The 15774-nt window shown below is 45.7% G+C and overlaps 1 protein-coding gene across 1 annotated transcript in view; it reads left to right on the forward strand.

Annotated features, from left to right (window-relative positions):
• kiaa1958 (KIAA1958 ortholog) overlaps window positions 1-7231 on the forward strand; it is a 167153-nt gene extending 159922 nt beyond the window's left edge. Inside the window, exon 4 of the mRNA XM_085993108.1 lies at window positions 2858-7231. Within this exon, the coding sequence (XP_085849234.1) occupies window positions 2858-3670 (813 nt within the window). The 3' untranslated portion in view covers window positions 3671-7231. The remainder of the gene's footprint in view (window positions 1-2857) is intronic.
• The last annotated feature ends 8543 nt before the right edge of the window (window positions 7232-15774 follow it).

Genomic DNA, 15774 nt, shown 5'->3' on the forward strand with positions numbered 1-15774 from the left:
CTTTCATAAATCCATGTTGACTTTGTCTAATCCTGTTGATATTTTCTAAGTGTTCTGTTATCGCATCCTTTAAAATAGACTCTATCCCCTACTACTGATATTAGGCTAACCGGTCTGTAGTTCCCTGTTTTCTCTCCCTTTTTTAAATAGTGGGGTTACATTTGCCACCCTCCAATCTGCAGGAACTGTTCCATAATCTACAGAATTCTGGAAGATGACAACCAATGCATCCACTATTTCCATGGCTACCTCTTTTAGTACTCTGGGATTCAGATTATCAGGCCTTGGGGATTTAACAGCTTTCAGTCCCATTAATTTCTCCAGCACTTTTTTTACTAATACTAATTTCCTTTAATTCCTCCTTCTCACTAGATCCTTGGTCCCCTAGCATTTCTGGGAAGTTATTTGTGCCCTCTTCCGAGAAGACAGAACCAAAGTATTTGTTTAATTGCTCTGCCATTTCCTTGTTCCCCATTATAAATTCTCCCATTTCTGACTGTAAGGGACCTATATTTGTCTTCACTAATCTTTTTCTTTTTACATACTTGTAGAAGCTTTTACAGTCCGCTTTTATGTTCCTTGCAAGTTTACTCTCATACTCTATTTTTCCCCTCTTAATCAATCTCTTGGTCCTTTTTTGCTGAACTAAACTGCTCCCAATCCTCAGGCTTGCTACTTTTTCTTATAACTTTATATGACTCCTCTTTGGATCTAATACTATCCTTAATTTCTTTTGTTAGCCATGGTTGGGCCGCTTTTCCTTTTGTGTTTTTGCGCCAGAAAGGAATGTATAACTGTTGCAATTCATGCATTCCTTCCTTAAATGTTAGCCATTGCCTAGCCACCGTCATGCCTTTTAATGAAGCTCCCCAATCTATCATAGCCAACTCACTCCTCATACCTTCATAGTTTCCTTTGTTTAGATTTAGGACCCTAGTTTCGGATTGGACTACTTCACTTTCCATCTTAATGAAGAATTCTATCATGTTATGGTCACTCTTCCCTAAAGGACCCCGCACAACAAGATTATTAATTAACCCCTTCTCATTGCACAATACCCAATCTAGGATAGCCTGTTCCCTAGTTGGCTCCTCAACGTACTGATCTAAAAAAACATCTCGTACACACCCCAGGAATTCATCCGCCACAGTATTATTGCTGATTTGGTTTGGCCAGTCTATATGTAGTTTAAAGTCACCCATGATTACTGTAGTACCCTTGTTACATGCATCTCTAATTTCCAGTTTGATGCTGTCCCCTACATTACCACTACTGTTTGGAGGCCTATAGACAAATCCCACCAATGTTTTCTGCCCCTTGGTGCTTCTTAGCTCCACCCAGACTGATTCTACATCTTCATTTTCTGAGCCAATATCCTTTCTCACTATTGCTCTGATTTCATCCTTTACTAACAGCGTCACCCCACCTCCTTTTCCTTTTTGCCTGTCCTTCCTAAATATCGAATATCCTTGGATAGTCAGCTCCCAGCCTTGGTCACACTGCATTTTTTTAATGATTTTCTCCGAGGTTGTTCTTTGCCATGTCCAGACTATTGATCTTCAATCCCTGGAGATGCCAGGACATTCCTGGAGGGTAGGTAACCCTATGTGTCGGCTGAATTTGATCTCATCCTACTACAATACCAACCCTATCATCTTCCCGCTGTTGTTTCTTAGGCAATGCATTCCAACTATTCATCTCCCACTGTGTAAAGAAATACTTCTTGTCGTATATCCTAAATTATCCTTTACAACCCTGAATCTTGCCCTGGAGTATCTGAAAGTACTGTTTCAAGTTTACTTTCTCTTTGTCGTTAAGTATCTTGCATACGTTTTGAGGTCCCCTCGGGGTCGTATCTTTACGACTCTGAGCCCTAGAGTTCCTCGTAGCTCCCCCTCTGTCACCCACAATCCGCCTCATTAGTAAAGAGAGGCAGTGCGGAAGAGATCAGTGACCAGCAATGTACAAGTGTAGTCTGACCAAGGATTCTGTACAGCTTTCAGTGTGACCTCTGGCAATTTGAATCTAGCTGATGGGGCAATATAACCAGCATCCTATTTGCTTTGTTTCCTACCACCTCATAATGTTTAAATGCGCTGAGCAATAAGACAAATCAGTTTCCCCCTCAGCATGTCTTATCTCGCGCATGGATTAAATGCACCTTCTATTTTCCAATGTGCACTTTGTCTGTATTGAACTTCATTTTTCACTGATCTCGGCTGTCTTGTCTGAGTTCATAGTTCACTCCCACCCCTACTGATGTAACCAGCGTACAGTAAAGCTGCACTGGCAAAGGTTTGGAAGCAGTTCAGCCATGGGCGCTGTGACCAGGAAACAAAGAACGGGTAAAATACCTTCAAAGAAAAAGTCACGACAAATATTATGCTCAAGAGCGAGCAGTGGACTGTCCAGATGGCTCAGTGGGTGTGGTAGGACCCAGGTTTGATCCCCATTCTGAGCGGAGTTGAAGAGATCTCTGCAAGGGCACTGGACAGGGGTACTGCAATGGTGGAAGTATCCCCAGCCTAATGTGAGGGAATGCGGGGGAATATCAGCCAGTGTCCCTGCTCCTGACCGGTATCTAGTGGCAACTGCAGGAAAGTGCATGGGCAGGGACTGGATCAGGCTTCACCATGATAGCCTCCAGGACCAAGCTGTCTACTGACTGTCTAGACTGACGCTTAAAGAATAGGTACTTGGGGAAGGTGCTTGAAGGGTGGTTGGCACCGGTGGAACTGCACCCCAATCATGAGCCAGCACTTTCCAGGTCAGGAGGAGAGTTCACGAAAAGGGAAGAGCGCTGAAGGAGCCTTGTGATTTCAGCATTTACTTACTTACTGTTCTCTCTCCGTTAAAGATTCCGCCTGCGAAGCTCAACGAGCTACTGGAGGACTTCTATGTGACTGTGAGGAAGACCGACGGCTCCGACTTCCTGGCCACCTCCCTCCATGCCATCCGGCGCGGCCTGGACCGTGTGCTGAAGAACGGCAACGTGGGTTTCTCGATCGGCGACGCCGTCTTCAAGTCCTCCACCCAGAAGCTGAAGGACAAACTGAGGCTACTGAACAAAGCGGGCTTGTCTGGCTCACGATCCCGCAACATCATCTACTTCTCCGGCCAGGACGAGGAGGAGATGTGGCAGGCCGGCTACCTGGGCGACGCAAACCCAGTGGCTTTGCTGAGCGTGGTGGTGAAGTTCAACAGCCAATACTTCAACATGAGAACCTTGCAGGAGCACGTGGACCTCATGTACGGGGACATCGAGCTGCTGAAAGACGCGGAGAACAGGCCCTTCTTTGCCCGGACTGACATGGTCAAAAGAGAGAGCAAGGTCTGCAGCAACAAGCTGTGCTTTGGACAGATCTACCACGAGCACTCGGAAGGACTCAAGAGGTGCCCGTACTGCCTGCTGTATAAATACATGTACACCCACCGGCCCCCAAGCCAGCGGGATCCCAAGTCGCCCTTTTACCTCGTGGCCAGGAAGGACTTCTCCCAGCTGGACAACGTGTGGTTTGAGGAGCAGCGGATGGGCCTTCGCTCCCTCAGGGCCGTGGTCCCCAAACTAGCAAAGAAGGTCAGGCTTGAGCAAAGCGAGAGCTTCACCTTTGTGTCCTTCACTCAGGCTTCTCTTCTCAAACCAGGAAAGTTCCTTTCTGCCAACAGCTGAAGGAAGTCTGCATCCTTTGGACCAGAAGAGTGTTTTAAATGTAGAACTTCTAACAAAGGCAGGGGGAAATAATGATACGGATAGCTGGTAGAAAAACAACACTATGTGATTTTATTCGGAAGGGGGCAATAGATACTCATTTAATTATCCATAATCCTTTTGTTACAGTATTTTCATTACAGCTTCAAAAAAAAAACACCTTCCATCATCGAACCTCCTGTATAAAAAAAAAACCTGTAAACTCCTATTGCTGCGGGAATTTGGTGAGAGTGGGAATTCATGGTAAGTAGTGGGTGAGTAGTGCAGAAAGTGTGTTTTTATCAAACTGAAATTTAACCTGGTTTTCTTACTTTTTAAAAAGAAAACTGCATGTCAGTGGCAGTTAACAGTCAATCAGGTGTAAGTGGGTCCCTGACTAGGTGTTAATTATCGGAGCTGAAAGTTGACTGACCAGTTGTAACTAGTGTGTTTCTGAAGGGGTATCTGCAAAACCACAGAGCTTGATGAGAGTTGGGTGAATCTGCTAAACAGAGTGGTTTGCTTAACGGAGTGACAACAGGAATTTGGTGAGAGTGGGAATTTGGTGCAGAGGGGGAAGGAGGTGCTAAGTAATTTAAACCAAGGGGCAACAGTAAATAAGTAAATATATAAATAATCAGATGAATTAATTAGATCTAAGGGGATAAAATTAACTAAGCAGAGGATACCAACATTAAAGGAATCCGAATTGCAGTAAATAAAAATCTGGTATACATTAATAATACATAGGAACCAGGGGATACTAAACTAAAAACATATATACACGTAACACAAACATCCGAAAACAAGTCAAGTCCCACATGTACGCTGACAACACCCAGCTCTACCTTACCACCGCTTCTCTCAACCCCTTCACTGTCTCTAATTTGTCAGACTGCTTGTCCGACATCCAGTACTGGATGAGCAAAAATGTCCTCCAACTAGATATTGGGAAGACAGAAGCCATTGCCTTGGTCCCCGCCACAAACTCCGTCCCCTAGCCACCGACTCCATCCCTTTCCCTAGTCACTGTCTGAGACTGAAACAGGTCGGTCGTAACCTTGGCATCCTATTTGACCCTGGGATGAGCTTCCAACCACGTATCGACTCCATCACCAAGACCGTCTACTTCCACCTCTAACATCTCCCCTGCCTCAGCTCACCTGCTGCTGAAACCCTCGCCCATGCCTTTGTTACCTCCAGACTTGATTATTCCAACGCTCTCCTGACCGGCCTCCCATCTCCCACCCTCCATAAACTTGAACTCATTGAAAACTCTGCTGCCCGTATCCTAACTCGCACCAAGTCCCGTTTACCCATCACCCCTGTGCTCGCTGACCTGTATTGGTTCCTGGTCTGGCAATGCCTCAATTTTAAAATTCTCATCCTTGTTTTCAAATCCCTCCATGGCCTTGCCCCACCTATCTCTGTAACGTCCTCCATCCCTACAACCCTCCGAGATCTCTGCGCTCCTCCAATTCTGGCCTTTTGAGCATCCAGTTTTAATTGCTCCACCATTGGCGGCCGTGCCTTCAGATTCCTGGGCCCTAGGCTCTGGACTTCTCTCTCTCTCGCTCTCTCTCTCCTCCTTTAAGACGCTCCATAAAACCTACCTCTTTGACCAAGCTTTTGGTCACCTGTCCTAATATTTCTTTGTGTGTCAGATCTTGTTTGATAACATTCCAGTGACTATATAAATGCTTTTTGTTGTAGTAGATGGACTTTAAACAAAATGATGGGACAGCTGAGACCCATTGCCTGCAATTCCTGTGCCATGTGGGAACTCCAGGACTCTTCATGTGTCCTGGATAACCACATGTGCAGGAAGTGCCTCCAGTTGCTCGAACTCAAGCTCGGGGTTTCTGAGCTTGAGCGGCTGGAGTTGCTGCAGGGCATATGGGAAGCTGAGAATTTCCTGGAGCCAAGTTCCAGGAGGTGGTCACCCCGCAGCTACAGAGAGTTCAGGAGGATAGCAAGTGGGTGGTCATCCAGCAGGGTAGGAAGAGGCGGGCAGTGCCGGAATCCTCTGGAAATGTGGCACTTTCAGTGCTGAAAACTGGTCAGGGTGTCGACACCTCGGGGGAGTACAGTCCAGAGCACACCCAGAGCACGTTGGGGCAATTGACTGCACAGGAGGACACAGCAAAGTGTAGAAATGCAGTGGTCCTAAGGGATTCAATAACCAGGGGGATAGACTGGCATTTCTGCAACCACCTATGTGAATCCCGCATGGTGTGTTGCCTCCCTGGTGCCAAGGGAAAGGACAGCACTGAACGGCTGCAGAACATTCTGCGAGGCGAAGGGGAACAGTCAGAAGTCATGGTCCATGTTGGAACCAACGACATAGGTAGGAAAAAGGGTAGAAGTCCTACAGACAGAGTTTCAGGAGCTAGGGAGGAAGTTAAAGAGCAGGATCTCAAAAGTAGTAATCTCTGGATTACTCCCAGTGCCACGTACTAGTGAGTATAGGAGGAGTAAGATAAGACAGGTTAATGCATGGCTGGAGAATTGAAGCAGGGGGACGGGTTACGCTTCCCTCCAGTCTGAAAAACAACCATTCACCACTACTCTCTGCTTTCTGTCCCTTAGCCAATTTCTGTCCCTTAGCCCACTGCCCCTTTAATCCCATGGGCTTCTATTTTGCTAGCAAGTCTATTATGTGGTACTTTATTAAACGCCTTTTGAAAGTCGCACATCATCAACCGCACTACCCTCGTCAACCCTTTCTGTTACTACTTCAAAGAACTCAATCAAGTTCGTCGAACACAATTTGCCTTTAACAAATCTGTGCTGGCTTTCAATTATTAACCCCTATTTTTCCAAGTGCCAATTTATTTTGTCCCTAATTAATGTCTCTAAAAGTTTTCCCACCACTGACATTAGGCTGACTGGCCTGTAGTTGCCGGGTTTATCTCTCTCCACTTTTTTGAACAGCGGTGCAACATTTGCAATCCTCCAGTCCTCTGGCACCACTGCCATATCTAAGGAGGATTGGAAGATTGTGGCCAGGGTCTCTCCAATTTCCACCCTTGCTTCCCTCAGCAACCTAGGATGCATCCCATCCAGACCAGGTAACTTTTCTGCTTTGAGCGCTGCCAACCATTTTAGTACTTCCTCTTTATCTATTTTCATCCTATCCAAATTCTCTACTACCTCCTCCTTTTATTGTGACATTGGCAGTATCCCCTTCTTTAGTGAAGACAGATGCAAAGTATTTCGTACCTCGGCCATGCCCTCTGCCTCCACAAGATCATCTCTTTTTTGGTCCCTAATCAGCCCCACCCTTCCCTTGACTACCCTTTTATTACTTATGTTTATAAAAGACTTTTGGATTCCCTTTTATGTTACCCACTAATTTACACTCGCTTTGCCCCTCTTATTTCCTTTTTCAGTTCTCCCGTGCACTTTTTGTATTCAGCTTGGTTCTCTGCTGTATTATGAACCAGACATTTATCATAAGCCAATAGCAAAATACTGCGGATGCTGGAACTCTAAAATAACAACAGAAAATGCTGGAAATACTCAGCAGGCCAGGCAGCATCCGTGGAGAGAGAAACAGAGTTAACGTTTCAGGTCAATGACCCTTCATCAGAATCAGTTCTGATGAAGGGTCCCAGACCTGAAACGTTAACTCTGTTTCTCTCTCCACGGATGCTGCCTGGCCTGCTGAGTATTTCCAGCATTTTCTGTTATTTATCATAAGCCTCCTTGTTCAGTTTCATTTTAATCTCTATGGGGGCAAAATTTGGTTGCTTTGCCCCCTTGGGGTGCTAACGGGGCAAAGCAACTAGCGCCCGGTGCCACTAACACCTCCCGCAAAATTCAGCAGGCGGTTAGCGGCGGTAGCTAGTAGTGTCCCGCAGCGCTGCGCCTCCAGCAATGACGTCATCGCCATGCGCAGCGCCCCACTCGCACCTTGGCCGCAAATTTGGGTTGTGCCCCCTAATGTACCGCCGGACGCTATGTCCAACAGGATCGGGGGCGTACATGAGGCTGGGGCGGCTATATTTAAAGGGGAGGTGCCGGGCGGCCATTTTTTTGCTGGCCGCCTGCCAGTACCTGCCCCCTTTGCCCTTCCCCTGCGGGGTAAGTGCTGGGCTCTTTTGCCGGCACCCTGCTCCCTGGTGGCCCAGCTGGGCCCAGGTTCACGCTGTGCAAGGCCCCTTCCCTTTAATAAGGGGAGGAAGGCCTGCAGTACCGCGGCGCGATGTACCGGCGCGCGTGGTGCTGCGGCATGTAGCACCGCAATATTGGGCTGGAGCGCTCCGAGGGAGGGGGGTGCTTCCAGTAGTGGCCCGACTCCTGCTTGGGGCGCTACCATCCAATTTCAGGCACAGGGACGCTAACTTTTTTGGGGCACTAAAAGTAGCGCCCCGGTGAAGATAGCGCCCTAAAGGGGGCTCGACCCAATTTTTCCTCCTAAACTTTATTCATGCCAGGGAGCTCTAGCTTTGGATGCCCTTCCTATAAAGAACTTTGGGACGTCCAGTGGTCGTGAAAGGCGCTATATAAATGCAAGTCTGTCTTTTAAATCTTTCTAAAACACTGGTTAGGCCCCAGCTACAGTATTCTGTCCAATTCTGGGCACCACACTTTACAAAGGATGTCAAGGCCTTGGAGAGGGTACAGAGGAGATTTACTCGGATGGTACCAGGGATGAAAGACTTCAGTTACGTGGAGATACTGGGGTTGTTCTCCTTAGTGCAGAGAAGGTTAAGGGGAGATTTGATGGAGATGTTCAAAATCATGAGGGGTTTTGATGGAGTAAACAAGGAGAAACAGTTTCCAGTGGCAGAAGGGTCGGTAACCAGAGGGCACAGATTTAAGGTAAAAGAACCAGAGGCGACACGAGGGAAAAAAATTACACAGCTAGTTAGGATCTGGAATGCACTGCCTGAAAGGATGGTGGAAGCAGATTCAGTAACAACTTTCAAAAGGGATTTAGATAAATACTTGAAGGGGAAAAAATTTGCAAGGCTATGGGGAAAGAACAGGGGAGTGGGACTAATTGGAAAGCTCTTTGAAAGAACCGGGACAGGTGTGATGGGCTGAATGGCCTCCTTCTGTACTGTATCATTCTGTGATGATATGATTTAAGAGAAATGCCTTGACCAATAGAAAGTTTTCGTACTCTGTGTTCACTCAAACTGTTGTAAACTTGTTGTATTTTCCTTTTTGATGCAAAATGCTACTGTAGTCCTTGACGGGTTCATGATTATTAAAGCTATTTTTTTTCTCACTTCTCTTTCTCCTTTTCCCCTTCAGAGATCCAACCTAGATTGTACTTCTGCTATTTAGAGCTTGTAACTTCGTTGATCTGACATTGTTAAACCAGCAGAATGCTGTGTAGCTACTTTGTATAACAGTGGGGAATTTAAATACTGGGCAGTTTTCTACTAAATGAACAGAAAAGCCCATAATACTCACCACTGCAAATAAGTATTCTCAAACTCATGTGAGCTCTCTGCTAACTATCTTCCACCCCAGGTCACCGTTTCTTACATGACTAGTGATGGGATTTCATTTTTTTCATGGACCTCATAGACTCCCGATTAATTAGCCCTGCCCCCCCCCCCCCGGTCAGATTGGAGTCTTGTGAATTCGGGTCATGTGAGATTGCTGGGATTACATTATTACAAAAATAAAACCACGTGAAAAGTCCAGCTTGTCCATCCCCGTGTTGTGTGTGTTCTTTTCAACGTATCTAATAAAATGTCTGGGTCCCCTTTTAAGTTGTCAAAGTAGCAACATTTCCAAACACCTCCTGTAGCCCTGGGGATGATTCAAGCTTTAGATTTGTTTTCTAAAGGCTGTTTGGTGCTACAAATTAACTGGTTAAGGATCAAAGTATTATATGAACCAAGGTTGTGTATTTTCAGCAACATTAATGCATACATTTTTACACGTACTGCAGAATCCTTTATTGCATTCTCAGCCTCACTTTTTTTTATAAACTAAACCCTCCCACTCTCCTGAGCCTAAGCAGTGAATGTCGGTGGGCAATTCAACTTGGGGGGGGGGGGGGGGTGGTGGTGTTAATGCCACAGGTGAGCCTAATCTTGTCCATGCCCAACCCCCGCACATGCGGATTTTCCAGATACTTCAGCAACTGAAGAAACGTCTCCTCTGGTGAGACACTTGGTTCCTCGTGAACGCAGTCAACCTCATAATAGAAGTGTTCAAAATCAGGAGTAAATAAGGAGAAACTGTTTCTGCCCGCAGGAGGGTTGGTAACCAGAGGACACAGATTTAAGATAATTGGCAAAAAAGCCAGGGGGGAGATGAGGAGAAATGTATTTACACAGCGAGTTATGATCTGGAAGGGTGGTGGAAGCAGATTCAGTAGTAACTTTCAAAAGGGAATTAGATAAATACTTAAAAAGAAAAATTTGCAGGGCTATGAGAAAAGAGCAGGCAGAGTGGGACTAATTGGATAGCTCTTTCAAAGAGCCGGCACAGGCACGATGGGCCGAATGGCCTCCTGTGTTGTAAGATTCTATGATTCTTCTATCATTTCCTGGCCCCCTGAAAAAGAATAAATTCCAAAATTTTGAGTTACACCTGATCAGACCAACAAATGTCAAATGTCTGCATAATGTGACGTACTCAACACTGCTTGGTGTAGGGAGCATCTCAAATGAACAAATTTGCCTTCATATAACACCTATCACACTCAAACATCTCAAAGCAGCCAATACAATGAATTCCTTGCATGTAACACTTTATCTTTTTACCAATGGTCAATGCTGACGTAAGGTGCACCCTCAGTTGAATGTTGCACATGTATAACAATGGAGAAGGAGGCAGTGGAGAAGTTGCTCGTCCAATCCTTTTAGCATTGTGCTTTTTAAAGACAGCTTTATGTGATTATTAAAGTCATTTATTTCTTCCAAAATTGTTTTGCTGAAAAGTCAGCCAACATCACTTTCATTTAAAAAAAAATTATCTGGTAATTGCTGTTTGTGGGACCTTGCTATGCGCAAATTGGCTGATGCGTTTCCCTACATTACAACAGAGACTACACTTCAAAAATACTTCATTGGCTGTAAAATGCTTTGGGATGTCCTGAGGTCATGAAAGATGCTGTAGAAATGTAAGTCCTTTCTTTCATTGTATGCTTGTACTTTCCAATGTTGTTTTCTCATCTCATTCCTTTTGTTATTTATGACTGTATAAAAAGCATATACTTGCTCACAGCTGATTTTACTTTTTTTAAACTCCAATTCAGGAAAACTAAAACCTAAATACAGAAAGCCTATTTAAAAGCTTTGGTATTTTAATAATGCACAAGTGACCTATTTGTCCAACAGATTCCTGTTAGAAACATGGGAACCATCAATATTGTCTGACCAGGAACATTCTGCAGTTGAATCGTTTCATTAGAACGTAAAGCATCGAATGACAAATGACCATTCAGCCCTCGAAAGACCAGGTATTATCCATTCGATCACTGCTGCTACCAAACTCATTTAATCTCATCCACTTCACTCAAAGGGAAATCGAGGAAGAACTTCTAACCTCATCTAACCCAATCTAACCTCATCTGCCTTGGCTCAACTGTGTTCACATTAAATGAGATGAATGACAATGGTACACACATGGTGTACATGGTCTAATTTGTATTCCCATGGTTTAGTTTATGTTGTGAGGCAGATGGGAAAAGGGATATCAGGTGAGTTATAAGAGAGAGAAGAAACAGTAACAAGGCAAGGATACAAGGTTTGTCTAAAGTGTATAAATGTAGATACACCTGGGATATGAATGAAATGGAGGGTTGCAGCCATTCTGTACCAGTGAAAGCCCCCTCCCCCACAACCAGAGGAAATAGTTTCTCTCTATCTACCCTATAGAAGATAGGAGCAGGTGTAGGCCATTCGGCCCCTCGAGCCTGTTCCGCCATTTAATAAGATCATGGCTGATCATCCAAATTCAGTACCCTGTCCCTGCTTTCTCCCTATATCCCTTGATCCCTTTAGTTTTAAGAAATATATCTAACTCCTTCTTGAATATATTTAATGAATTGGCCTCAACTGCCTTCTGTGGTAGAGAATTCCACAGGTTCACCACTCTCTGGGTGAAGAAAATCCTCTGACCCCTGGTTCCCGCCATCGGGAACATCGTTCCTGCATCTAGTATGTCTAGTCCTGTTAGAATTTTATAAGTTTCAATGAGATCCCCTCTCATTCTTCTAAACTCTAGCGAGTATAAGCCTAATCGACCCAATCTCTCTTCATACGTCATTCCTGCCATCCCAGGTATCAGTCTGGTGAATCTTCGCTGCACTCTCTCCATGGCAAGAACATCCTTCCTCAGATAAGGTGACCAAAACTGCACACAATACTCAAGGTGTGGTCTCACCAAGGCCCTGTACAACTGCAGCAAGACATCCTTGCTCCTGTACGCGAATCCTCTCACTATGAAGGCCAACATACCATTTGCCTTCTTAACCGCCTGCTGCACCTGCATGCTTACCTTCAGCGACTGGTGCACAAGGACACCCAGGTCTCATTGCACTTCCCCTTTTCCCAATCTATTGCCGTTCAGATAATAATCTGTCTTCCTGTTTTTGCCACCAAAGTGGATAACCTCGCATTTATCCACATTATACTGCATTTATCATGCATCTGCCCAATCACCCAACCTGTCCAAATCATACTGGAATTTCTCTGCATCCTCCTCACAGCACACACGCCCACCCAGCTTTGTGTCGTCTGCAAACTTGGAGATATTACATCTAGTTCCCTCGTCTAGATCATTAATATATATTATGAATAGCTGGGGTCCTAGCACCGATCCCTGCGGTACCCCACTAGTCACTGCCTGCCACTCGGAAAAAGACCCGTTTATTCCAACTCTTTGCTTCCTGTCTGTCAGCCAGTTCTCTATCCAAGACAGTACCTTACCCCCAATCCCATGTGCTTTAACTTTACACGCTAATCTCTTATGCGGGACCTTACCGAAAGCCCTTTGAAAGTCCAAATACACCACATCCATTGGTTTTCCCTTATCTATTCTACCAGTTACATCCTCAAAAAATTCCAGTAGATTAGTCAAGCATGATTTACCTTTTGTAAATCCATGTTGACTTTGTCCGATCCTGTCACTGTTTTCCAAGTGCTCTGCTATTACATCTTTTATAATGGACTCTAGCATTTTCCCCACTACCGATGTCAGGCTTACCAGTCTATAATTCCTTATTTTCTCTCTACCATCTTTTTTAAATGGTGGGATTACATTAGCTATCCTCCAATCCATGGGAACTGTTCCAGAGTCCATAGAATTTTGGAAGATGACCAGCAATGCATCTACTATTTCTAGGGCCACTTCCTTAAGTACCCTAGGATGTAGATTATCAGGCCCTGGGGATTTATCGGCTTTCAATCCTGTCAAATCCTTTAATCATCTTAAACACCTCAATTAGATCACACCTTAATCTTCTATACTCGAGGGAATACAAGCCTAGTTTATGCAACCTGACCTCCTAATTTAACCCTTTTAGCCTTGATATCATTCTATAGACTCTAATACAATCCTGGTTTATTTTTGCATCGGAAATATGCTACTCATGTTTAAATGAGGTATACCACGGGCACGTATACCGTGTAACATGATAAATATTCCTACTCTTTAGTTTGTCACAAGTTGTGGAGATATTTGTTATTATGCTTCTGGTTATACCAGGATAAAATATTGTTAATGATTTTATCAACATGATTTTTGGATTTCAAGTGGACGATTTATATCTACAGAACATAAATTGTCCCGAAAATTTATTTCTGTGTATCCTTTCACCAGGCAAGACACAGCTTGCCAGTTGATTAATAAAAGTAACTTGCAGTTGTTATGATCTGGAATGCGCTACCTGAAAGGGCGGTGGAAGCAGATTCAATAGTAACTTTCAAAAGGGAATTAGATCTATACTTGAAAAGGAAGAATTTGCAGGGCTCTGGGGAAAGAGCAGGGTAGTGGGACTAATTGGATAGGGTCTTTCAAAGAACTAGCACAGGCACGATGGACCGAATGGCAGCCTCCTGTGCTGTATGATTCTATAACTTCCATGCAAACATATAGAGCTGCTGTAGAACACATGAACTGGACCCTGCGATGGCGGCTCTCCATGAAGGAAGGAATGAGTTATAGAAACAATGAGATACCTTGGAGTCAATGTTCCCGCTAACCTGTGCGGCCGCGCAGCCGTCTGCAAGGTCCCACGCAATGGCCTTTACGTTGTAGGTACCACGCGCACGCAAAGATTTGAGTGAGCCGCACATCGGGGGAGCCCGGCCGTGCAGGAGGCAGTGCGGCTTACAGAAGATATTGCTTGGAGTTATAAAAAAATATATATCTATCTATCTATATATATATAAAAGGATAGTGGTGTCTGTCTCTCTGTCCGGGCATCACTTAAAAGTTATCGAGCGTACCTACACATATGTTATATCAAAAGAAAGGTTATGATTAGGAGGGTGTCCTAGGTGTATTTACTTTTTGGTCAGACAAAAATTGTTTGGACAGTAGACAAAAAACGTTCAAAATTCCACTCATTAGCGGTTGGCCAATCATACGGGGGAAATCCGCTCATTAGCATTGAGTGACGTGAAGGTTGACCAATCCTACGGGGGGAGTGCGCTGCGTCACGGGGGGCATTTCATGGTGTGTGTGGGCGGGGCCTAATCCTTCAAATTGAAAAGGAAGTGGCAGCCATTGTTGTTTGTGATGGAGCAACTCTGCCTCTGTCCAACCATGGGCCCCAGTCCCACCCTCACCCTCCTCCTCCTCTCCGCTTTCTCCCCTCTCTCCTGTCACCCCGGCCTCTCCGCTCGCGGGTTGTTTGCATCCACGGTGGATGAGCTGCCTGCAGGCCTCGAAGCCTCGGCCTCTCCTCGCCAGCCACGCCCGAGCTAGGCACCGCCCGTCCCGCTGGGCCCGATTCCAAACCAGCGGCCCGCCATTGCCGCCATCTTGGTAAAGGCTGGCCTCCTCCTCTCCGCTTTCTCCACTCTCTCCTGTCACCCGGGCCTCTCCGTTCTGCAGGATGTCACTGCCGAGCTCTTCGGGTCGGAGGGAGCGCGAACTCAGCTCGGGTGATTCCGGCCGGGCCTCAGGCGCTACGCCGCCCACGGTGTATCCGGAACGTGTTGTTGCCTCCCAAATCCATGCCCATCTTTCCTGCAATTCCATGTTTGAATCCCTCCAATCAGGTTTCCGCCCTTACCACAGTACCGAAATGGCTCTCATTAAAGTCACAAATGACATCCTTTGTGACTGTGACAAAGGTAAATTATCCCTCCTCATCCTTCTTGACTTGTCTGCAGCCTTTGAGACGGTTGACCACTCCATCCTTCTCCAACGCCTCTCCACCATCGTCCAGCTGGGTGGGACTGCACTCGCCTGGTTCCATTCTTATCTATCTAATTGTAAACAGAGAATCACCTGCAATGGCTTCTCTTCCCACTCCCGCATTGTTACCTCTGGTGTTCCCCAAGGATCTATCCTTGGCCCCCTCCTATTTCTCATCTACATGTTGCCCCTTGGCAACATCATCCGAAAACACAGCGTCAGTTTCCACATGTACGCTGAAGACACCCAGCTGTACATTACTACCACGTCTCTCGACCCCTCCATGGTCTCTAAATTGTCAGACTGCTTGCCCAACATACAGTTCTGGATGAGAAAAAAATTTCTTCAGTTAAATATTGGGAAGACCGAAGCCATTGTTTTCGGTCCCCGCCACAAACTCCGTTCCATAGCCATTGACTCCATCCCTCTCCCTAACATCTGTCTGAGGCTAAACCACACTGTTCGCAACCTTGGTGTCATATTTAACCCTGAAATGAGCTTCCGACCACATATCCACAGCATAACAAAGACCGCCTCCTTCCACCTCCATAACATCGCCCGTCTCCGCCCTTGCCTCAGCTCATCCGCTGCTAAAACCCTCATCCATGCATTTGTTACCTCTAGACTTGACTATTCCAACACACTCCTGGCCGGCCTCCCACATTCCACCCTACGTAAACTTGAGGTCATCCAAAACTCGCTGCCCGTGTCCTAACTCGCACCGAGTCCTGTTTGCCCATCACCCC

The sequence above is a fragment of the Somniosus microcephalus genome, chromosome 1, assembly GCF_052327205.1.
Source record: "Somniosus microcephalus isolate GS21.2 chromosome 1, FLI_Smic_1.0, whole genome shotgun sequence".
Taxonomy (NCBI): Eukaryota; Metazoa; Chordata; class Chondrichthyes; order Squaliformes; family Somniosidae; genus Somniosus; species Somniosus microcephalus.